This window comes from Natator depressus, chromosome 27 (assembly GCF_965152275.1).
Source record: "Natator depressus isolate rNatDep1 chromosome 27, rNatDep2.hap1, whole genome shotgun sequence".
Taxonomy (NCBI): domain Eukaryota; kingdom Metazoa; phylum Chordata; order Testudines; family Cheloniidae; genus Natator; species Natator depressus.
In genome coordinates this window covers 7124196-7150199 of record NC_134260.1, presented here as the reverse complement: position 1 = coordinate 7150199, position 26004 = coordinate 7124196, and the positions used below count along the sequence as shown (strand labels likewise).

General features: G+C 43.0%; 1 protein-coding gene across 12 annotated transcripts in view; it reads right to left on the bottom strand.

Moving 5' to 3' along the window:
• The window catches only part of TANC2 (tetratricopeptide repeat, ankyrin repeat and coiled-coil containing 2), a 683096-nt gene that overhangs the window by 168028 nt on the left and 489064 nt on the right, over positions 1 to 26004 (bottom strand). For all 12 annotated transcript variants that reach the window (XM_074940790.1, XM_074940791.1, XM_074940792.1 and 9 more), the window contains one exon: positions 24727 to 24913. In XM_074940790.1, the coding sequence (XP_074796891.1) occupies positions 24727 to 24913 (187 nt within the window). The remainder of the gene's footprint in view (positions 1 to 24726; positions 24914 to 26004) is intronic.

The window sequence follows — 26004 nt, the reverse complement described above, 5'->3', positions numbered from 1 at the left end:
CCCTGGACAACACAACATGATTTAAGCACTTTCTGTTTACAGTACAAAAATCACATTTCTGTTTTCCAAAATATTCTATTATAATGCTCTGTATTCTGAAAGAGGCTTTTCTCCTTGCATTCACACAAAAGACCATTTCTGAAGGAAGAGATATGTAAAGCCATAATGGCTCGTATCTGTGTGGGCTCATTAACAACAGCCAGAATGGTTTAATTTCTTTTATATTGGTAAAATCAAATACAAAATTACTCCAAAGAAGCATATACTTAAGCTCTTTCTATGCCAAGTTTCAAATTAAAGTAAAATTCGGAAAGAGAACAGTTCCATTTCGCAAAATAGGATTTTAATAGATTTTCTTAGACAATTTGAACCACAGCATCCCAAATAATAGCATTTTGAATATCCATTAGCTTCAGTGGAAGTACTCAGGGATTAATCTGTCCCATTGTGTCTGATAATGACATTTAATATTTGTAGTGAGATAATATAATGAGAATCAGGGCTAAATATTTATAAATAAAGTCACAAGCATCGTAACAAGGGGGGGAAAGACAACTGAAGGAATTAATAGTGAAGCTATTGTACTCTGAACAAGACAAAAGAGATGCCATCCCAGAAGTTACTGTGCCTGTTAGTGTCACAAAAGCTACCTGTCACTTGATTTTAGATATTTCTCTGACTTTTGAGAGTTTCAAGTGTTTAAAAACCCAAAGGATACTTGCAAGGAGATCTACTACTCCTACAAGTGCAAAGGGCAATTCAGTGCACCATGACATAGTGAAACGTTACCATTCTGCAGATCCCACTTGTCTTTGAACTGTTCAGAAAAAGGACAGAAGGGCTGATCTTACCTTTAACAAGAGCAGATTGAAGTTCTTTTAGAAAAGTAAACACTGTAAAATGAGTGTAAAAAATTCAAGAAAAATGCCTGGCTGGATTAAAGATCCACCAGATTATTTCAAAAAGAAGGTGGAACCTCTAAAAAGGTGTGGCCAAGTGGTTTAAGCACAGGACAGAGTCAGAAACAGTTGAGTTCTAATCACAGGTCTGGCTCTAACTTCATTGGGGACCTTGGGCAAATCACTTTACCACTCTGTACCTTAGTTTTTCCCTCTGTAAAATGGGGTCAATACTTCCTTATTTCAGAGGTGCTGCAAGGATTAGTTAATGTTTGTAAAGCATTTTTAAGTTCAAAACAACTACAGGAGTGCTAAATATTTTATATATTCTTGCTGGCATTTAAATATAAATTTTCTGTCGGGAAAACAATTTTATATGTTAAAATGGGAAAATGAGATATAACAAGAAACAGATGTTGTTAGCAGATCCCCACCTCCAGTCACTGTTTAATTATTGGGAAATATGTTTTCAGATGCCTTTTCTAGAATCTGTCTTTCATAGTCTCAGTTTGTGTTGCTGTACCATGTATTTATGTAAAAATTAATTTGTGCCAAAGGTATATATCCACGTATTTCCAATCATCTTTGCAGAAACATATCATCAACTGAAGGAAATAATCTGCAAATAGCGCAAACTGTGGAAAACAAAATATCTTTACAGATAGGAACTTTAGCAATAATCTTGCTTTAATTGAACCAGCAACAGAAAATGGAAGAATAAACCCTGATGGTCGCCTTCCTACTGCTAATTTGTGTTTACCTGAAATGTAGTTTTCACTGGTTTAAAATCAAGCTGTTTTTATGCGCAAATTCTTCACTGACACAGGTATTTGGGATTGTTCCCTGTGGGTTAATTTACCTTCTGAATGGTCTTGGATGATCTAAGTACTACTATGGAGGCTAGAATCAGTTGCTCTATGGCTTTAATCTGTTCTGTGAGCTATTTTAAACCAAAACTGTTTTCATTCTATTAAAAAGGACAAAAAAAAAAAAAAGACTGCTAAAACTCAGCATCCTGAATTAGTATGCAGTGCATGTCGCTGAGGAGAACTAAAACGTAAGTAATGGTGCAGCAAACGGGCTGTGCCTACCACAGGCAATCAGAGCTATGAAATTACCACTTCTCAATCACTGTTTTAGAGAACACAGTTCTATTTCAGACAAGCCACACTGTCTACATCAAATGAGTCTGTCTCAATGTAATACTACATGGAGAAAAGTTAATAAGACTTGTATATACAGGAAGCTATTTAGGCTTCAGGATGTGTTTAGGCAGTAGCGGAATACCTGCAACCAAAAAGAGAAGCATATGAGGCAATTCTTCCCCTAAAACGGCCGAATTCACAGTCTAAAGTCTCCTATGGAGAGGGCTGCAGCAAGGGCGCTCCAGGACAGGTTCTTGATTCAGATGATGAGTGTGTTTAAGCACGTATCCCCATGATCTCTTACACTCACCCCTGCTGTGGATTAATTATGCTTTGCCGGAGTAATCTCCATATGCAGTTGCTTGGGGACTGGGTATGCACTCTTGGAACAGATATAATGCAGATCCACAACAGGACTGCCTTTGCATCATTAAAGTGCAAACATGTCCGTGCTAAAAACACTGGGCCTGAATTTGGCCCAAGGTATTTGTTTTCCTGTTTTGGGGAGAAGATACCTCTGGAAACAGTTTGAAGAGGAACTGTTTTACAGCAAACACGAATGACATAATGACATCATTGTAGATAACTATCTGTCTGCCAGATATTTTATATATAATTATACATGCAGAGACATAGACAAATCCTATAATCAAAGCATCAGATTATAGTTAAAATGACCCTCCAAATTATGCAAACAATTTCCCCTGATAACACAACTTTGGTTAGATTAAAGAAATCATAAATAAAGTATTTAGTTTCAGAGTAGCAGCCGTGTTAGTCTGTATTCGCAAAAAGAAAAGGAGTACTTGTGGCACCTTAGAGACTAACAAATTTATTTGAGCATAAGCTTTTGTGAGCTACAGCTCATATTTAGTGTAAATCCCCAGAGGTTTATTTGCTGTGTAACTCTGAACTGTGATTCTATAACTTTCGCCAATGAATGCTATAGCTATATGAATAGGAATAATGCAATGCTTAGCCAATTAATAGGAAGTCCTAATAATGAGGCATCTGCTTCCGAGAGGGACAGATTTTTATATTAAATCGCTTAACTGTGTTAATCATGTGATGGCTGCAGGAACAGGTATGTGTTCTAGGACCATTTCCCCTACAGCGCATTAGTTTAAACAAATTGTGCAAGAGGCACCCACGGAGCAGTGAATTTCACAAATATAACCAGATTATTTACACTGTAAACTCCTTAGGACAGGAATCTTGTATTCAGAAATGTCTGTAAAGTGTCAAGCAAACTGTTGCTTTCTGCAAAATGATGTGCCTTGCTATACTACCTGTAACCACTGCTCTAGTCACTAGATGACACTTCCCTTCAAGAGCCAGGAACAGAACTCAGGATTCCTCAGTTCTAGCATTCCACTGCTGTCTAGCATACAGTTATGTGAACCACCGACAAAATATGTATCAATTTGCTTCTAGTGGAAGCTCCACATAGCAGACAACAGTTATGCCTAGAGCTCAACTGATAAAAATCGGAGGTGGGGATAAGAAGGTCCAGGATACAAATTCTGCTGGTGACCCATGGTGACACTCCTTAGGGTTGCAGGTGATGATATTTCTATTTTTCAGGTTTTCTTTTTTAAAAAACCACTGGTTTATTTAATTCACACAATAAATTAAAAGCCATTAAAAATCTGTCACTTATGGCCTGACATGCAACAAACCTATTCTATACTTTGGTCACTCGTCATACATTTTGATTGCGTGTAACCCCTTGACAGGTTTGAAGGGTGAGGAATAGAATGGCAGTCTATGGTTAGCAGCCTATGGTGTCAGTCTCACTGCAAACAATGGACAATTAGACAAACTTTCCAGTTCTTCCCCTGGGCTGAGAGCATGCCTAGAAGATTTCAGCCCGAAGGTGGCTTAGCCCTGGTCTACACTAGGAGTTGAGGTCGAATTTAGCAGCATTAAATCGATTTAACCCTGCACCCATCCACACAATGAAGCCCTTTTTTCGACTTAAAGGACTCTTAAAATCGATTTCCTTACTCCACCCCCGACAAGGGGATTAGCGCTTAAATCGGCCTTGTCGGGTCGAATTTGGGGTACTGTGGACGCAATTAGACGGTATTGGCCTCTGGGAGCTATCCCAGAGTGCTCTATTGTGACCGCTCTGGACAGCACTCTCAACTCAGATGCACTGGCCAGGTAGACAGGAAAAGGCCCGCAAACTTTTGAATTTCAATTTCTTGTTTGGCCAGCGTGGCAAGCTGCACGTGACCATGCAGAGCTCATTAGCAGAGGTGACCATGATGGAGTCCCAGAATCGCAAAAGAGCTCCAGCATGGACCGAACGGGAGGTACGGGATCTGATCGCTGTATGGGGAGAGGAATCCGTGCTATCAGAACTCCGTTCCAGTTTTCAAAATGCCAAAACATTTGTCAAAATCTCCCAGGGCATGAAGGACAGAGGCCATAACAGGGACCCGGAGCAGTGCCGCGTGAAACTTAAGGAGCTGAGGCAAACCTACCAGAAAACCAGAGAGGCAAACGGCCGCTCCGGGTCAGAGCCCAAAACATGCCGCTTCTATGATGAGCTGCATGCCATTTTAGGGGGTTCAGCCACCACTACCCCAGCCGTGTTGTTTGACTCCTTCAGTGGAGATAGAGGCAACATGGAAGCAGGTTTTGGGGATGAGGAAGATAATGATGATGAGATTGTAGATAGCTCACAGTAAGCAAGCGGAGAAACCGGTTTTCCCGAAAGCCAGGAACAGTTTCTCACCCTGGACCTGGAGCCAGTACCCCCCGAACTCACCCAAGGCTGCCTCCCGGACCCGCCAGGCAGAGAAGGGACCTCTGGTGAGTATACCTTTTAAAATACTATACATGGTTTAAAAGCAAGCATGTTTAATGATTAATTTGCCCTGGCATTTGCGGCTCTCCTGGATGTACTCCCAAAGCCTTTGCAAAAGGTTTCTGGGGAGGGCAGCCTTATTCCATCCACCATGGTAGGACACTTTACCACTCCAGGCCAGTAGCACGTACTCAGGAATCATTGTAGAACAAAGCATAGCAGTGTATGTTTGCTGGCGTTCAAACAACATCCGTTCTTTATCTCTCTGTGTTATCCGCAGGAGAGTGATATCATTCATGGTCACCTGGCTGAAATAGGGTGGTTTTAGTAAGCGGACATTCAGAGGTGCCCATTCCTGCTGGGCTGTTTGCCTGTGGCTGAACAGAAATGTTCCCGCTGTTAGCCATGGGGAGGGTGGAGGGGTTAGCCACGCGCTGGGGGGAGGCAAAATGCAACCTTGGAACAAAAGCACATGTGCTATGTATGTAATGTTAACAGCAAGGTTTACCGTGAAAGAGTGTACCCATTGTTCTATAAAATGTGCCTTTTTAAATACCACTGTCCCTTTTTTTTCTCCACCAGCTGCATGTGTTTCAAGGATCACAGGATCTTCTCCTTCCCAGAGGCTAGCGAAGATCAGAAGGCGAAAAAAACGCACTCGCAATGAAATGTTCTCTGAGCTCATGCTGTCCTTCCACACTGACAGAGCACAGACGAATGCGTGAAGGCAGACAATGTCAGAGTGCAGGAAAGCACAAAACGACCGGGAGGAGAGGTGGCGGACTGAAGAGAGTAAGTGGCGGGATAAAGAGAGGGCTGAAGCTGAAAGGTAGCAGCAGCATGATGAGAGGAGGCAGGATTCAATGCTGAGGCTGCTGGAGGATCAAACTAATGCGCTCCAGCGTATGGTTGAGCTCCAGGAAAGGCAGCAGGAGCACAGACCGCCGCTACAGCCCCTGTGTGACCAACCACCCTCCTCCCCAAGTTCCATAGCCTCCTCACCCAGACACCCAAGAACGTGGTGGGGGGGCCTCCGGCCACCCAGCCACTCCACCCCAGAGGATTGTCCAAGCAACAGAAGGCTGGCATTCAATAAGTTTTAAAGTTCTAAACTTTTCAAGTGCTGAGTGGCCTTGTCCTTCCCTCCTCCACCACCACCCCTCCTGGTGCTTCTCTTCTCCACCACCCCTTCTGGGCTACCTTGGCAGTTATCCCCCATTTGTGTGATGAATTAATAAAGAATGCATGAATGTGAAGCAACAATGACTTTATTGCCTCTGCAAGCGGTGATCGAAGGGAGGAGGGGAGGGTGGTTAGCTTACAGGGAAGTAGAGTGAACCCGGGGGAGATGGGGGGGGTTCATCAAGGAGAAACAAACAGAACTTTCACACCGTAGCGTGGCCAGTCATGAAACTGGTTTTCAAAGCTTCTCTGATGCGCACCTCACCCTCCTGTGCTCTTCTAACCGCCCTGGTGTCTGGCTGTGTGTTCCAGCAGCCAGGCGACTGACCGGTAGCTGTCTGGCGTTGCAAGCTTTCACAGGGCTATTGCTACTCACTTCTCAACTGTGAGGGCTGCTCTCATCTTGGTATTCATGCGCTTCAGGGCAGGGGAAAGCAAGTCACAAAGTTCCATGAAAGCGCCCTTACGCATGCGAAAGTTTCGCAGCCACTGGGAATCGTCCCAGACCTGCAACACTATGCCGTCCCACCAGTCTGTGCTTGTTTCCCGAGCCCAGAATCGGCGTTCCACCGCATGAACCTGCCCCATTAGCACCATGATGCCCACATTGCCAGGGCCCATGCTTTGAGAGAAATCTGTGTTCATGTCCTCATCACTCTTGTCACCGCGCTGACGTCGCCTACTTGCCCGGTTTCGCTTTGCCAGGTTCTGGTGCTGCATATACTGCTGGATAATGCGTGTGGTGTTTAATGTGCTCCTAATTGCCAAAGTGATCTGAGCGGGCTCCATGCTTGCCGTGGTATGGCGTCTGCACAGAAAAAAGGCACGGAACGATTGTCTGCCGTTGCTCTGGTGGAGGGAGGGGCGACTGACGACATGGCTTACAGGGTTGGCTTACAGGGAATTAAAATCAACGAAGAGGGTGGCTTTGCGAGAAACTGAACGGCCCCCTCAAGGATAGAACTCAAAACTTCAAGGATAGAACTCAAAACTGGGTTTAGCAGGCCGTTGATTTCACAGAGGGAGGGAGGGAGGAGAAAATGAATACAACACGAATCTGGTCTATTTCTTGTTTTGAGCCACTTCATCTATCTTTATACATCTTGCTGGCAGCAGACTGTGCAGCACGACTGCTAGCCATCGTCATCTCCTGGGTGCTCGGCAGAAGACGGTGCCGTATGACGGCTGGCCATCATCTTCTGCTGGCTGCTGATTAAAAGACAGTGCACTGCCGTTAGGACTCAATAGCCATGAGATGAAACTTAAAAGGGAAATGACCTGGCTGAGTCACTCCCATGTTTGCCCAGGCGCCCCGACCTCATCGAGGTCGGTTAAAAGAGCACCCAGGACTACGTCGATGACGGCTACCAGTCATACTGCACTGACTGCTGCCAAAAGGCAATTAACTGCTGCTGTGTAGCAATGCAGTACCACGACTGTCAGCACCCAGGAGACGTACGGTGAGCTGAGCGGGCTCCATGCTTGCCGTGGTATGGCGTCTACACAGGTAACTCAAGAAAAAAAGGCACGAAACGATTGTCTGCCCTTGCTTTCACGGAAGGAGGGAGGGAAGGGGGGCCTGACGATATGTACCCAGAACCACCCGCGACAATGTTTTAGCCCCATCAGGCACTGGGATTTCTACCCAGAATTCCAATGGGCGGCGGAGACTGCGGGAACTGTGGGATAGCTACCCACAGTGCAACGCTCCGGAAGTCGACGGTTGCCTCGGTACCATGGACACACTCCGCCGACTACGTGCACTTAGCGCATTTGTGTGGGGACACAAACAATCGACTGTATAAAAACGCTTTCTACAAAACCGACTTCTATAAATTCGACCTAATTTCGTAGTGTAGACATACCCAAAAATCAGCCCAAATCTGATAAAGAGGAAGGAAGTGCCGGGGGTAGGAGGGAACAGGGTAGTTGAGTCCATTCACACAAAGGCCTCAGAGAAGGGAGACCTCCGTTCCCTCAGGTCCTGATTAGAGGGCCAAAAGCACAGAAGATATTGTAAACAGACTGTTGCAAGGGACTGTGGTGGTATTGGTGGAGGGAACTCAAAATAAAAGGCTCTGTGAATGCACATCTAGTGGAGTCTGCATGATTTCTGCAGGGCAAGAAGACAGCAGTGAAGATGCGCCCTCTTACAGGATCAATCAAGAAAAGTGAAATATGCTATAAAATATTATTTAAACATGTCCTTAATAAAAAAAATCGAATCCAAGGGCTGTTTCAGAGTTAAAATCTTCAGTACAGTGATTCACCATCAGATTATCCAGGACACAGAGTTTGTTGCATTTGTAGAGGTGCATAAGTGCCATGTGCTATTTTTCTACTCTCTCTACCTGACTCCACACCCTATGTTTATTACGGGAGGCTGAGAATTTGGGGTTTTAGAAGGATGACCACAGCTACTGGGGTCATTTAGACAAATATCGTTTTCTCTCTGTGACTTAACCGCACCACTCTCCTGATTTATTCCCTTCATGAAAGGCCCATCAATAATTCTGCTAACTTCTTCCCCCTTCAGAAATGTCAACCCCAAAATCATGAGTCACGTCCACTAAAATAATGAGATTGTCTAAAAAACCCACAAGATTTAAAAAAATAAATGTGACTGATTTTTAGTTGCCTGTTGGTTTTATGGTTTTTAGAATACAACTTGGGTCATGATATCAAGTGTTTCTCTGCAACCAGGAAGGCTAGAAATTGACCTTTTTAAAATGAAAGCTGAGATTCTCATCTAATCACATCCCCAACAGCTGGGACTTTAAGGAAAACATCAAACATTGCAATATTCAGGATAAAATCACGTGCTGGCATCACTGCTTCTCCATCTTGCAATGTTCTGCCCAGTCCACTCAATTTACTGCTTCGTTCAGATTCTTTTCCCACTCATCTTTGCTCCTTCTCTCATGCTGTACACTTGGAATAATCTCCCCATCCTCATATGCCACATGCCCTTCCCCTCTTCCTTCAACCCTGCTCTTCAAGCGTTCCTTCTTCCCTTCTCCTTATTAATAATCCCCTCACTCAGTTTCTCTATTCTGATCTGTTGACCTATTTGTTTTATTAAGGACCAGATATTGCCACCCTTACTCATGTTGAGTAATATCTCCCTCCATAAGCAGTCCCATTACATGTGGAGTAGGGCATTACTCAAAGTTAGGAAGAGACAGAAACTGGCCCGTGGACTAACAAACTCTTCGTGGGAGGAATGGTGTCTTAATCTATTTTTGGAAAGCCTTTTGTAACTGTACAGTACTATACACATATTTTATGAATAATCATTTTTGTTTTAGGGTAGATTAATTGTTTAGACCTCTCAATCCTGACAGTTCCCACAAATGATGCCATAAATACACACAAATTAAATTCAGTTTTCTTTCCACTCAATTTGTACTTTTTACTTTAGTATCAAAAGAAATGAGTCAGTATCCTCAAGTGATATGTGTTGTATTTAACTTGACAGCAAATCCATGACCCACTGATTTTTTCCCCTCATGCCTGATTATACCTGATAGATATTGACCTTTCTTATCTAACTACCAACACTGCCATCACTTTCAACATTCAGATGCAGTAATGTACAAAAGCCCAGCATTCTTCAAAATTAGATCCTTCACATTTACCTGTTTCCTTTATCGAGGTGCTTTATCAATGTCTTTTATCGAGGTGCTCAAAAGGATTTAGATCAGAGGCTCTCAACCTTTTTTACCGGTGACCCCTTTCACACAGCAAGTCTCTGAGTGCGACCCCCCCTTACAAATTAAAAATACTTTTTTATAGATTTAACACCATTATAAATGCTGGAGGCAAAGCGGGGTTTGGGGTGGAGGTTGACAGCTCGCGACCCCCCATGTAATAACCTTGCAACTCCCTGAGGGGTCCCGACCCCCATTTTGAGAACCCCGGATTTAGACTGTGCAGTTCTAGGAAATTTATTGACCATTAACAAACACTGATCATAAAGCTAAAATTATTCAAGGTTTTTTTAGTTCTAAAACAACAAAAATATTTAATCTGGCTTTATGCTGAAGTGTCATTTTAGTGTCTCTTTAGTCCTTAAGGTATTTAGTTATTTCCAAACAGAGCCAGCTTGTTATATTGTCAGCATCATCTATCCTCTTTAGCACACACTCTTGATGAATTTATTATCAAAGCTATTTTTATCTGTAGCAACATGCAACTAGATATAAAGGAGTCTAGAGGACAAAACGGAGAACAGCAAGCATGAAAGCTGCCGCAACAGAGTAACTTTTGGAATGAGGGCCCTTTGCTTCGTGTTCGAGCTCTTCATTTAAAATCTTGCAAAATTTAAGAGAAGACAACTGCCTATGTGGTATTAGACAGATCCACCCTATTGCTGCCACACTGCAAAAGGATGTGCATAGTTCATGGGCTTTTCTTCTACTTGATTTACCAAAAATCTCACTCAAGAAAACTGAATAACTAAACAGGGAATAAACTGTACATCACCACAGAGCCGTACTTTAAGGAAGAAACACGCACACAACAGCTGATTGTTTAGACAGCACAGCCACAAATGTCACCTTTCCCGGAAAGAGACAAAACACAAAAGGGTAGTTTTAAAAAATATTTAGGGAAACACTGACTTGAACAATGCTATGTCCCTAGCAGACTGCTACCAATTTGATACGCTTTGTATTCCATTAGAGAAGATTTATATTTTATTTTGTAGTCTTGCATAAGAGAGTTGGGAAATCTTTCTGTGTTTTATCGTAATTAAGGTGTTAGTAGCTGAGCCTTAAAAGACTGTTTCTTGTTGGACTCTGATGTACAAGATTTCAAAAGCACACGATTCTCTTACCAGATTTTTTTCAGTAGCAGTCTTTGAACATTAACATTTGGCTGCTTTTATATTGTGAGAGCCAAAAAACCCTGGAAACTAGTCAGGGGTTAACATTAGGTCAACATTTTCAGCAGCTACTCTGTCGCTTCATGAAAAGGGTTTAGTGGCTCACAGAAGAAAAAGATTACCTCCTCCTCTGTCTTGTTTTGGCATCCCCTCTCTCCCTCCTGCCCCTAATCCCCCCTTTTCTTTACAACTTCATTTTTGTGTTTATTGGGGTTTTGGTGCGACTATAAGAAAAGCAATTGAAATAAAATTGGGCATCCTATGATAGCAGAAAAAATAAATATTTCTCTGGCATTTTTCCTACAACTGCAGGATGCAGTTCTTCCTCTCAATTGTGGCTGCACTTAACGATGCTGAAAGAGACAAGCTTTTTTGTGCTCGATCACCAACAGAAGTTGGTCCAATAACACGTCACCTTGCCCACTTCGTCTCTCTAATATCCTGGGACCAGCACAACAAAAACAACACTGCTGTACTTAACTGTCCATCATAGAACACACTCAAGGTATTTTTTAAATAAAAATTCTGAAAGTCGTTAACATACAATATAGACCAGTGACACTGAGGCTTTTAGAAGAAAAGAATCAAGTTGCTATTTAGAAAAATGGTTACATCGTAGGTTGTACTTCTGTAATAAAATGATGAGAAAGTTTAGTACATGGGCTTAGCAGCTATGAAAGACTGATGCATAATTGTTATGGTCTATCAGCGTCTAAATCTGTTGCGGTTTTTTAAGAGATTCCAAACGTCCATTCATATAAGAAACTATAACAACTCTGAAAGAAAGAAAAAACAGCTCTGGAAAATAACTATGTACAAACATTAATGAGCTAATTTAAACTGACAAAAGCCAGGAAAATTCAAAATTCAAATTGAAATTTTGTCCGTACCCAGATACGCTCAATATTTTAGCTAATTAAAAGTTGTTTATGCCATCATCCTAATTAAGAGTTGTGGTAAAAATCTAAGCTGGGATATAGCAATAAAGGACATAATACAATTTTGAGGTACAGTAGAACCTCAGAGTTACAAAAACCAGAGTTATGAACTGACTATTCAACCACACGCCTCCTTTGGAACTGGAAATACTAAATCAGGCAGCAACAGAGACCAAAAACAAAAAGAAAACCCACACAAATACAGTACTGTGTTAAATGTAAACTACTAAAAAAATGAAGGGAAAGTTACAAAAAAGATTTGGAAAGGTAAGGAAACTGTTTCTGTGCTTGTTTCATTTAAATTAAGATAGTTAAAATCAGCATTTTTCTTCTGCACAGTAAAGTTTCAAAGGTGTATCAAGTCAATGTTCAGTTGTAAACTTTTGAAAGAACCGTAACATTTTGTTCCGAGTTATGAACATTTCAGAGTTACGAACAACCTCCATTCCCGAGGTCTTCGTAACTCTGAGGTTCTACTGTGTGAACCTACATCTCTTACTTAGATACACTACCCACTGAACGGGAGGAGGTAGGTTGAAAATCAATAGGCTGTTTCCCTTCATATGAAGTGCGGGACTGGACCCTTTCCCAGTAACTGTGATATTATTACCATACAAGGCTGGTCATCAATATTCATCTACATGAAAAGATTAGGGATTTCCATTTTCGAAACAGATATTTAGAGGAACAGATGGACAGATATGTCCTGAAAAAGGGCAGAGGGCTGGAACTGGGAGGATTCTGAGTTTAAAGAACATTCATTATACTGAAAAGCTAAACAGACTGAACCTTGTATTCACTGGAGAACATAAGACTTCAAAGTAACCTACTCTAATGCAAACAATACAATTTAGTCAGGGGCTCAGTAAGCATGAGATGGTCATTTATTCACACCGATTAGACATGTAAAACCTGAAGAGCACAATCTAAAAGATGTGGAAATAAAGCGTAACCAAGGAAAGCAGACAGGACTGAACTTAAAGAGCACAGGTGGAACAAAGAGTTACATGTGGCCCAATTTATAAATATAAGTACTTAAAACTAGGCATTTACATCCCTACTTAGGTGCCTAAGTTTATGCACAGAAGTGCTGATTTAGGCACCTCGGTTCCTACTTAGGCTCCTTACACAGATGCCTGAAAACAGATATGTAGGTGCATAAAATGAAAGTGCATCGCTTTAAGTTTGACAACTGGGGCCAAAAAGACCATCAAAGCACATGGATAAGATGCCTTTTAAGAGCCGCCTAGACATTTTACGGTGAGAGAAAAGTATGGGAACGTATAGAATTCCTTCCACCATATAATAATAGCTAAGCACAACAAAAAATTGCAGGCTTGACTATGTATTTCTTGAGCTTTGTTGGCTTAAGCCAGACCCTCAGTAATGACCTTTGACATAGTGTGGACCACATCTGAATAGAGATACATATTATCCTGTCAATTGCTCATCCCCCAATTTGTGATCACAAAGAGAACCTCCCGAAGGCATCTACATCATCTGTTTTTGTAAAAAAGTAACATTAGGCAAGTATTGATTCTATGGTTAGATGTCTTTAATGTGATTTAGCAACTGGAAACAAGGAAGATTAGCAAGTAACATGTGACCAGCCAGCTCTCTGGAACATCATTTGGAAACCAGTGAATTTTGTGTAAGTATGAGATACAATGGTAATGCATAAACAACGAGGAGTCCTTGTGGCACCTTAGAGACTAACAAATTTATTTGGGCATAAGCTTTCGTGGGTTAGTGGCATTATTAAGAAGTAATGGAATGCCAATAATGTCTTCATGACTGTATTGCCTTGTTTCATTTGGCACCAACACATCAAGGCATTTAGATGAAGAGATTTTACAAGAATCATATATGATACTGTAGTGACAGGGAAATAATCTAGGGTCTTCCATAAATATTGTATAAATAATATACCGGCCCGAGGCAGGGCAGAGATGAGATAATGTATCTATTCATCAATTTAGGAATCAGAGGAGGAACTAAAACTCAAGAAATGTGTGAGCTCCAGGGAAATGGGTAGGTCTTTTCCAGTCATGAATAAGGGTGAAGAAGAATATGATTAACTTGTAAAAGGAATTCTCTCAATATGTTAGCTCTCCAGATTTACACTCTTGAAGTAGCATGTGGAGCCACTTGGACCAAAAACCTTTTGACATGCAGGGATCTCTTCAGCAGTGAACAGACTGATCTGGGTGAGGAGCAGATTACTTCCCGTCTGCAGAGGATTCTATCCACTACATTCTGTACTAAAGATAATTCCAGAGTACTGTTAGTCATGTAGACTATGCCCCTCAGAGTGATTATAAGACATCACAGACTCAGGTCTCATCAATATGCTAATGAAAAAACCATCAATTCCCAAAATGTCCATTGCCTGGGAGAAAATTGCAGATGTATGGAAACATCAGACCTTGTTCAAAATTTCCTGCTGAATATTTAATAATTATTATTTGGAAAATATGAAAAAATAAAAAACCCATTTCCCCACGTTTTGTACAAATTTTATTGAATGGAAAACAGTACCAAAAGGTTGAAAGTGTTACTTGAAAAGAGAAAGTGACACCTTCACTTTTTGAGGTGTTCCCCTCTCACCTTCTTACTGCTTCCCAACTTTTGCCACCTTGGAAGCAGTAACAAAGTATGAAAAGTGGATTTTCCCCACTTCCTTATACTCTGTTTCCAACTGGAAAAAGTTGGGAAATAGTAAGAAAGGGTGGGGAATAAATCATTTTCCCACAGTTGTCAAAATTTTCCATGGGAAAACTGGAATTTCCTGCCAGAAAAATTTCTTAAGGGGATTTTTCCTGCAACTTTTTTGTGTGTGGGAAAAACCCCATTATTGCAGCGTGCTGTATGAAAAACAGTTCACCCAAAGTCAACTCATGAAAAACAGAAGTTTTGTTGGTAGGAGATGGAAAAACTTTGCTCAACTCTCCAACGTATTAGCTTCATCAATTATTAAGGGCATCAACTCACAGATCATCAAGGTGATGTGGCATATTAGGATCATTTTAGATACCTCTCTACTCTACACCACTCTACTGATCTACATACAGATGGTCACAGTGGTGAGAAACCCTTTCACTTGACCAGGAGACTTCACCTATTCCTCTGAGATGAACATCTCTACCTGTGGCAATGTGCAATTCATCACCTTCAGGTTGGATTTTGCAACTCACTCTCATCTGGGGATGGATGGAACCACTACAGAGAATGACAATGACATAGCACATAGAAGCACACATTGCTTGCAACACAGACTGATGAAACCACACCACACTGGTGCCTTGCAAGCTCCACTGCCTTCTAATTCCTTGAGTGCTCAAATCTTGGTCCTAATTGACAGGTCTGATAATGGATTAGGACACTCCGTGATCCCCCAACACAACAATACTTCACAGAGATGTTGCAACTGGACAGACTGAGATTCTGACTATCAAGCACTGGGAACGGATAACTACATGTGATGCTGAGTAACTCCATCTAGAGTTTTATATATATAAACTATATATATATATATCTATATATCTTCTTACTATATGTTCCATTCTATGAAGTGGGCTGTAGCCCATGACAGCTTATGCTCAAATAAATTTGTTAGTTTCTAAGGAGCCACAAGTACTCCTGTTCTTTTTGCAGATACAGACTCACATGGCTGCTACTCTGAAACCTGTCATTGTGCAAGGCACTGAATTTAACCATATGGAATGGAAATCCATCAACTTCATGAAAAAAACTCGTACAGATACACACAGAGATCATCTTCCTTTCCAAATGCAAACAGATGGACATCATACCAAAAGGACTAAAGGTAAAAAATCCATTACAATCTACATACCACACAGATTATGCTGAGAGATTGCGCCACACACTCTCAAAGAAACTGTGAAACCACCTGATCAACATCCTATACAGCAAACAGGGAAAGATTAAGAATGAGCTCTCAAAACTGGATACTCTCATAAAAAACCAACCTTCCACACAAACTTCCTCATGGATAGATTTTACAAAAACTAGACAAGCCAATTAGAACACAAACTTTGCTTCTCTACAAAGGAACAAGGACACTAACCTATCTAAATTTCTACATGCCACACGGAGCCACAACAGTAGATCCCTTAATCCACCCAACAATATTGTTAATCTTTCCAGCAATACTCTTAGCCCGGCAGAAGACTCTGTCCTATCTCAGGGCCTCTCCTTTTGTCCCTCCAGGTCCACGAACATGATACAGTTCTGGGGTGATACAGAATCCTACTTTCGACATCTCCAACTCAAAGAATATTTCCAACACACCTCTGAACAACATACTAACCCACAGAATCCTTCCTACCAACACTACAAAAAAAAAAGGAGGATTCTGTGTGGACTCCTCCTGAAGGTCGAAACAACAGACTGGACTCCTACATAGAGTGCTTCCGGTGATGTGCATGGGCTGAAATTGTGGAAAAGCAGCATCACTTGCCCCATAACCTCAGTCGTGCAGAACACAACGCCATCAACAGCCTCAGGAACAACTCTGACATAATCAAAAAGACTGACAAAGGAGGTGCTGTCGTCTTCATGAATAAGTTGGAATATGAACAAGAGGCTGCTCGGCAACTCTCTAACTCCACATTCCACAGGCCATTATCATCTGATCCCACAAAGGATTACCAAAAGAAACTACACCATCTGCCCAAGAAACTCCCTGAAAAAGCACAAGAACAGATCTGTGCAGACACAGGCATAGAACCCCAACCAGGGGCATTCTATCTGCTTCCCAAGATCCATAAACCTGGGAATCCTGGACGCCCCATCAACTCAGGCATTGGCACCCTGACAGCAGGATTGTCTGGCTATGTAGACTCTCTCCTCAGGCCCTATGCTACCAGCACTCCCAGCTACCTTCAAGACACCACTGACTTCCTGAGGAAACTACAATCCATCAGTGATCTTCCAGAGAACACCATCCTGGCCACTATGGATGTAGAAGCCCTCTACACCAACATTCCACCCAAAGATGGACTACAAGCTATCAGGAACAGTATCCCCGATAACGTCACGTCAAACCTGGTGGCTGACCTTTATGACTTTGTCCTCACCCACAACTATTTCACATTTGGGGACAATATATACCTTCAAGTCAGTGGCACTGCTGTGGGTACCTGCATGGCCCCACAGTATGCCAACATTTTTATGGCTGACTTAGAACAACGCTTCCTCAGCTCTCGTCCCCTAACGCCCCTCTACTTGCGCTACGTTGATGACATCTTCATCATCTGGACCCATGGAAAAGAAGCCCTTGAGGAATTCCACCATGATTTCAACAATTTCCATCCCACCATCAACCTCAGCCTGGACCAGTCCACATAAGCGGTCCATTTCCTGGGCACTACTGTGCTAATAAGCGATGGTCACATAAACACCACCTTATACCAGAAACCTACTGACCGCTATACTTTCCTACATGCCTCCAGCTTCCATCCAGGACACCCCACACGATCCATTGTCTACAGCCATGCTCTAAGATACAACCGCATTTGCTCTAATCCCTCAGACAGAGACTAACACCTACAAGATCTCTATCAAGCATTCTTAAAACTACAATACCCACCTCCTGAAGTGAAAAAACGGATTGACAGAGCCAGAAGAGTACCCAGAAGTCACCTACTACAGGACAGGCCCAACAAAGAAAATAACAGAATGCCACTAGCTGTCACCTTCAGCCCCCAACTAAAACCTCTCCAGCGCATCATCAAAGATTTACAACCTATCCTGAAAAATGATCCCTCACTCTCACAGATCTTGGGAGACAGACCAGTCCTCACTTACAGACAGCCCCCCAATCTGAAGCAAGTACTCTCCAGCAACCACACCACACACCAAAAACAGTAACCCAGGAACCTATCCTTGCAACAAAGCCCAATGCCAACTCTGTACACACATTTATTCAAGTGACATCATCATAGGACATAATCACATTAGCCACGCCATCAGGGGCTTGTTCACCTGCACGTCTACCAATGTGATATATGCCATCATGTGCCAGCAATGCCCCTCTGCCATGTACATTGGCCAAACTGGACAGTCTCTATGCAAAAGAATAAATGGACACAAATCTGACATCAGGAATCATAACATTCAAAAACCAGTAGGAGAACACTTCAATCTCTCTAGCCACTCAGTAAAAGATTTTAAGTGGCAATTTTGCAACAGAAAAGCTTCAAAAACAGACTCCAGAGAGAGACTGAGCTTGAATTAATATGCAAACTAGATACCATTAACCTGGGTTTGAAGAGAGACTGGGAGTGGCTGGGTCATTACATATATTGAATCTATTTCCTTAAATTAAGTATCCTCACACCTTCTTGTTAACTGTCTAAATGGGCCATCTTGATTATCACTACAAAAGTTTTTTCTCCTGCTGATAATAGCTCATCTTAACTAATTTGCCTCTCACAGTTTGTATGGCAACTTCCAACTTATCTGCATGTGTGTGTATCTTCTTACTATATGTTCCATTCTATGCATCCCATGAAGTGGGCTGCAGCCCACGAAAGCTTATGCTCTAATAAATTTGTTAGTCTCTATGGTGCCACAAGTACTCCTGTTCCTTTTGCGGATACAGACTAACACGTCTGCTACTCTGAAATCTAGAGTTCAATAACCCACTGTGATATATCACTCAGAGTACTTTTTAAATTTTCATTACAAGAATCTGCAAGCAAAAGTAATACAAACAACGGTTCTGGGAAGTGGAAGAGCTGAAATTAAACTCAGGTTTCCTGACCAGTCGTGCAAAACACCAATGACTAGGAAAACTAACTTTCTTAAATTATGAACCTGTTTTTTAATACACTGATGGTTGAAGGGGAAAAGAATTCCCTTAGCAGAAAGAATATACAATATTTGAAACCTGACAAAAGAGCTACTGAGCTAGAAACGTCACATCTGATTTTACATAGAAATTCTTTTTCCTCCAACTGCGTCTTTGCAGGTGTTGAGTTGAAATAAAATATACACATTTGTATTCTAAGTTCTCCCACCTAAACATGTATTGTAACATGTAGAGGGCACTGATGAAATAGGCACTAAAAATCTGCTAGACAGATACACGCAAGTGACGCAACCTTGCAATTCTGTGTTAAATTCATCCTGGTTCTTCACTGAAGCAAGTCTTGCCAATGGTTGAGCTGAAGAAAACTAGACAGACTTTTAGGAGCACAACTGGAAGCTTGCTCTCCTAAAGGTTCAGAAAAGTCAGAGGTATACGCTACAGAGAATCAGCCATGGGGCATGCAAACTCTGCAGTCCAAGGTACTGTCCCCTTGCTAATACTGTCCTTGCAGTGGCCAAACACTGGGGCTGGACACACTGAATATAACCTATTTCCTTTTAAAACAGAAAGAGGATTTAAGGTGAGAGAAGCAGTTGTTTCATAGGAAGGCTCAGGCTGTTGTTGGGAGGAAAAGAGGTGGGCTTATGAAACCAGAACACCTCTGCCCCAAGGCAATTCTCATAATTCCTCTAAAATATGAGACACAACACTGCTAGGCTAGGAAGGTTAATGCAACTGTGATGATTTGAGGAAGCTCTGTACAACTTATGAATTCTGGTTGATAAATGAAATTATTATGCAGTTGTTACTATGGCAGTTGCTGAATCACAAATGTCTGTCTCTGTATTCACTATTGCTGAGAAGTCTTTAAGCATTTAGTACCAGGGACAATGGTCGGTTGTTAGAACTCAACCACTGTCTATTAAGGTGGAAACACCTGAATGACAATGGATAGGCTACTGTCTAGGAGAAGATACTTCCTCCTCCTCCAGGTAGGAGGAAGTAGAGAGTGGAAAGTTACCAGTAGGACAAAGAGACAAAGGTATTGGTGGTGGGAGATATAAACTAGGGAGGCTCACAGATAGTTTACTTTCATAGTGGGGACAGAGGTAAGTATCCTGTTTAACTGCAGACAGGTCACAACCAGAGAAGGCAAGCTGGGGGAGAAGGTACCATGTTTCAGAACATAAGCGATGCGCTACAGAAGGACTCAGGTCAGTCCCAGATAACTCTGACCCCAGCCCAAAGAGTGCTCTGGAGTGATGAGGAAATGGAGGCAAGGAAATGCATGTAGGGTTTATTATTTTTGTGTTGGTCTGTGTCTTTCTTGTGCAACTAAGTAAATAGCAGCGGTTTTAGAATCCTGTGCAAAGTCTGTGTGTTATCTGTATTACACTATTCATGTGCCCCTTGAGGAGACAAACTGTGGGCTCAAAAACCACAAAGCTGGAGTTCTGGGAGATGGTCTGTTTAAGCTATTGGGCAGACAGGGGGCAGGTGTCTGAGGAGTCAGCACTAGTTCTAAGGAATGGGCAGGTGGCTGCACCTCTGAGGAGGGGATGCCAAATAGAAAGACTGCACCTTGAAAATGTGCCCGGGGTCCTAAGACAGTGACAGGGTGCTTGTAATGATGGCCATAGATCAACTGCCAGAGAGAGAAGAAAAGGGCAGAAAAACAGGATTTGTTTTTTGTTCACTTATCTAAACTTACTCATGTTAACTAGGAGGACCTGGACCTGCCTCCTAAGTGGGAGGCTACTGTCTGGCACCAAGACCTACCATCTTTACCTTCTTCACATCCTTATTGGACCACCAAACCTACTATGCAACCAAATTAGCACAATGACTCACATGCGCTGTGTGTGCCAGAGTGGAAAAATCTTACAAGTAGTGTTCGCTTATCTACGCCTGCTCCCTGGATCTTGTGTTCAGCACTGAGAGTACACGGGAGGTCCTGGACTGTCTTCCAGTTGCTTCTCTACAGTGAATCCAGTCTTGATCTGAAGCTGAGGGAAAGGATGGCGCGTAGTGGAATAAATGTAGGGACCACACATCTTAAAGAACTTCCAGTTACAGGTAAGCAATCTCCATTTCTTCTTCAAGGGCTTATCTCTGTGTGTATTACACATATGGATGACAGGCAAGCAGTACTGAAATCGGAGCTAGGTACGAGAATGCAGATGGTATGGATGTCTGTAATACTACAATTCCAAGGGCTGTGCCAGCAGAAGAGGCTTGGACCAAAGCAAAATGCTTCATGACGGTGTGGATGGAATTCTAGGTTGCTGCCTTACAAATGTCCAGCATAGGTACAACCCAAAGAGATGCTTCTGAGCTCACCTGAGCTCTAGTGGAATAGGTCTTCACCCCATTTGGGGGAGGGAAATTCCCCAACTGATTGGAAAGGAGGATACAGCTAGAAATCCACTCAGAGAGTCTCTGAGAAGATGTCACTTGTCCCCCTGCTCACTCTGCTATAGCAACTTTTTCTTCATGAAACGTAGTGTGTGATGGAACAGCCAAGAGGGCCAAAAGATCATCCACACTCCTGCTGACATAACTGCAGCCAGGATGGCCACCTTCATAGACAGGTGGAACATCGAGTAAGTGGCCAACATTTGTTACTGGGGAAGAAAAAATAGAATAGCCATCTATTGAGAATGGAATGAACTAATTGCTGCTAGGCAGACCCACAGCAAGCTAAGAGAAAGACCCAACGTCTTGAGAATGAGGCGGTAGTCTGTATCAGCAAAAATACCTACTGGCCCTGATTTCTACATTCATAGATTCCAAGGGCAGAATGGACCATTGTGATCATAACACAGGCCATAGAACTTCCTCAAAATAATTCCAAGAACAGATCTTTTGGCAAAATATTCAATCTTGATTTAAAAATTGTCAGTGACGGAGAATCCATGACAATCCTTGGTAAAGTGTTCCAATGGTTAATTACCCTCACTGTCAAAAATGTACGTTTTATTTCCAGTCTCAATTTGTCTAGCTTCTATTTCCAACCATTGAATTGTGTTATATCTTTCTCTGCTACACTGAAGAACGCATTATGAAATATTTGTTCCCCATGTAGATATAGATTATAATCAGTCACCCCCTATCCTTCTTTTTGTTAAATTAAATCGATTGAGCTCTTTGAGTCTCTCTCTACAACTACCAACACGCTTCTTGATGACACTGGTTCTGTTGTGCCCAGGTAGAGAACTGCCTCCATTTGGCTAGATAATGGTTTTAGAGCCCTGCAAATCTGCGGATATCTGCGGACCATGTTTGCGGATAGTGGAGCAGATGCAGATACAACTGCACAGGACTGTACTCACCAGTGATGGCAGCCCAGGGGGCACAAGCACTCGGGGCTGGTGGCCAACAGCCAGTAGCTGGGGGTGGCGGGGGTAGGTCGGAGTCAGGACTGTCCAGCACCCCCTTGCCGTGCCGCTCCCTGTTCAGCAGCTCGGGCCCCTCAGGCAGCGCCAGCACTCCCACCAAGGCCCGGCTCAGCAGCCCTGTCCACGCTCCCAGCCTGCCGGCTCCTGGGCAGCAGGTCCCGGCCACGGGGATTGGAGCAGGCAGGGCGCCAGCACCCCACCCCTCTGCCCCACTGTGATGCATCACACACTGCTGATGCCGTGTGCCATTGCTCGTGAGCCTCCAGGAGCAGCACGTGATGCGACACCCCTTCCCCCTACTCCCTCGAGAACCCGCCCCCACACTGCCCCTTACCCCCAGTCCCCACCCTCACGCTGCCTCTTCCCTGCAAGACCTCGCCCCCCACTCACTCCCTTCCCTCCCATCCCCATTGCTAGCCCTTGTGAGACGGCTTGCTGCTGTGGGTGCGGATACAGGTAAAGGATGGCTAGCGGATCGCAAGTTGGATCATGGGTTGATTCTGGCAAATGAGGATCCACATTTTTGTATCCATGCCAGGCTCTAAACATTTTCTGGTAGAATCTTTCCTGCTGTGATTATGAATAGTTTGAACTATTAAGTCTCCAAACATGAACACTCTAGGTCTGATGCCCATCCAAATGCCAAGCCATGAGATGAAGAGAGTCCAGGTTGGGATTTCTGATCCTGCAGTTCTCGTGAGCCAGCAGATCTGGGAAGGACTGAGTGCTGATGGATTGACATTCATAGGTGGTCTGGAAACCAGAAATCTCTGGGCCAACTGGGTGCGATGAGAATGACTCATGCTTTGTTGTGACAAATGTTCCATAGAACCTGGGGCAGTAGAGGGATGGGAAGGAACCCATACCTTAAGTTGCCTGTCCAGGACAGTTGCACCAACTCCCCTGGAATACAAACCTTAAGCAGCTTTGAATCAATATACCTTGAACTCCTTATCCATCTGGGAGGCAAACAGGTCCCAAGATGCATTCCCCACTGCATGAAGATGTTCATCACTGAATTGTGTAATTCCTGCTCATGATCAGTGGCAAAATGCCTACTGAGGTTGTCTGCCAATGAGTTCTGAGGCCCTGGAAAGTACTTCTCAGAAACTGTGATGTGGTTCCTGACACACCAGTTCTGTAAGTCAACTTCCTCTATGCACAGTGTAAGGGATTTTGCCCCTCATTTATTTCTGCAGAAGATGGGTTCTAGGTGTTGGTTCCACAGGATCCAGCGCCACAACAGACTCAGTGGTTGGTGGATCCTTATGGGGCTAGACCAGTGCTGTCAGAGACAGTGTCCCATCTAGAGCTCGTTTGATATTGGCAGATGTTGGTCATTTGCCTTGCTAGAGGCCACGGTTGGCACCAATGTCGGTACCAGAGCTGGTACTGTTGGAGCTTTGCTCCTGTGTGCTTTCCATTGCTGGTTGGGAGTCTTGGGCAGACCTAAGTCCTTCAGACCTGCATGTGAAGACTCACCTGACTTGGAAGGAACTGGGGAGGGATCCCTTTTCCTGGAAGCAAGCTTAGAGGATTGTATATCTCTGAGAGTGTCCCTTACACTCACGGGAAGCCTGAAACAACGGGTCTTTAAAGTAATCTGCTCTAGCCTCTGCTCCACAGCTCTTGCTGCTTGAGAACTGAAACCAGTGCATGGGGGATCTCCGCAGCCTGGATCTGATTGGGGTCTCAAGGCTTTCTCTGTGAGGTGCTTCCTCGGTCAGAGCTTTCATCCCTCTCAGGTCCAGGGTGGGAAAGAGTGACACATACAGCACTTGGTGGAGATATGCGCCTTGCCAAGGCAGTAAAGGCGGTGCTGGTGATGTTGCTGATTGAGAAGGAGTGAGGATAACAGATACAGTTTTTAAATCCTGGAATTCTGGACACAGTCCTATTCCCGAAAGGGGGGGATGGGTCCCCAGGGTGGGGAAAACTAAGCTACACTAATTGAATAAATATTATAAAACACTATACAACACCAATAAGCTATATACAGTTATACTGACAGAGATGAAGACAATGCAAGGCTAGCTTCTGAGAATTCTGACTCAGGCCATTTAGTAGTAAGAAGGAACTGGAGAGTCGGTCAGTCTGCACATCCCCAGATACCAGTGGTGATGAACATAAGGAGGGATAGCTCAGTGGTTTGAGCATTGGCCTGCTAAACCCAGGGTTGTGAGCTCAATCCTTGAGGGGGCCATTTAGGGATCTGGGGCGAAAAAATTGCAGATTGGTCCTGCGTTGAGAAGGGGTTGGACAAGATGACCTCCTGAGGTCCCTTCCAACCCTGATATTCTATGATTCTATCCAGGGCACAGGCACAGAACAATGGACACCACTTGCAAGATTTTCTATTCTTAGGTGCATGCATAGCTACGTGTGGAATACAAAGAGGGACCAGCACTCGAAAAAGAAACAATCCTTCCCACCCACTTAAATGGCATAAATCTGAATAATGCTAACATGTCCTGTTTCATAGCATAAAGACAGACCCAAAAACTTACTCTCAAGCAGCACCTGCTAAACAAATAAACAGAATCATTGCCTAGATTAGCATTTGGGGGTGGGTGGGGGAATAGAGAAAGAGGGGAAATAGAGAGAGAGAGAGAGAGAACACACTACTCACCTATGATACCACTATCTCTGCTTTCCAGAGTAGATGTAGGGCTGGTAACAGCCCCATAGTTGCAATCCTTGGCTGTAACATTTGTACTGACTGGAGGGAGGGTGGAGCAAGGACTGCTGGCTGGTGGTGAGGCAGTGCTGCTGGTCAGCGTGGAGCAGGGACTTATCCGCTGTGTTACTGCTGAGGTCTGAAAAATTGAAACCAGGAACACATCACTCAGCACGATCAATCACTGTGAAAAAATGTATCTATAGCTCACACTAGAGAATTTACCCTGTAGAATAAAGAACAACATATGTTTTACTGCTAAAAATGAAAACACCACAATGCTCAGCCTCTGTGAAAAATGTAAAAATATTGACAATTTGGTTTTAATTTCTTTTACGGCCTGTAAAAATGAAAGATCCTCAGTTCTGAATTCAACAGGAAACCTGGTGAAGTTATGTCAAAGTCTGTCAGGAAATTTTAGCATTTTGTTCCCTATTAGTATTAAGCTGTGATAAAAACAAAACAAAATAATATTACCTGGCAGGAATGATGAGGTAAAACTTTTGGTTTCCATACAAGCAAAGAAAACTCCTGGTGACAATTAAACTGCATGATCGGACCTTTACTTAATGCTTATGGCAAGAAATAACACAAACAGGAAATCTGTGCCATTTCCATCTGGTCAGAAATCTCAGTTGGCTTGCAAGTTTTGTTTTGTGAATGTTTCTTCCATTCAAGAAAAATAACAATGCTTTTACACTGAAAGAGGAAGTGCCAAGTCCCACATCTAAATGAAAGAAATTCTTTCCCCAGAAGAAATGCTTTCCACACCAGAAGCAGACTTTTCAGAATTTACAGTAGTGAAATATCGACTTTGCAAGGCAAAACAAGGTAAAAATGTGGCAGCATGAAAAAGATTGCGTTTTAAAAGTTATTTCTGAAAGAATCTATAAGAAATTGTGCAAATGAATCCCACCAGAAACAAACCTGATATACTTAGTATCCCTAAAGGAAGGCTTCATATTTCAAGTGCTAGTGGTGCTCATGGGCATTGCAGTAGTTATGGGGAGGCTAGAATTTCTGTAAAAGGACCTAATTCTGCCCTCAGACTCACATATCTCCCATCAACCTCGCTGTGAATTGTGTGTGTACCAATGGGTAGATTTTCATCCATAAACTTCTATTTACTGTCTCTATAAAACTTGCCTGTTCAAATTTGTTGGTCACCGGGGACGACAGCAGCAAACCCCTGTCATTTGGGTTGTAGATTAGCCTCCAATCACAGTACTC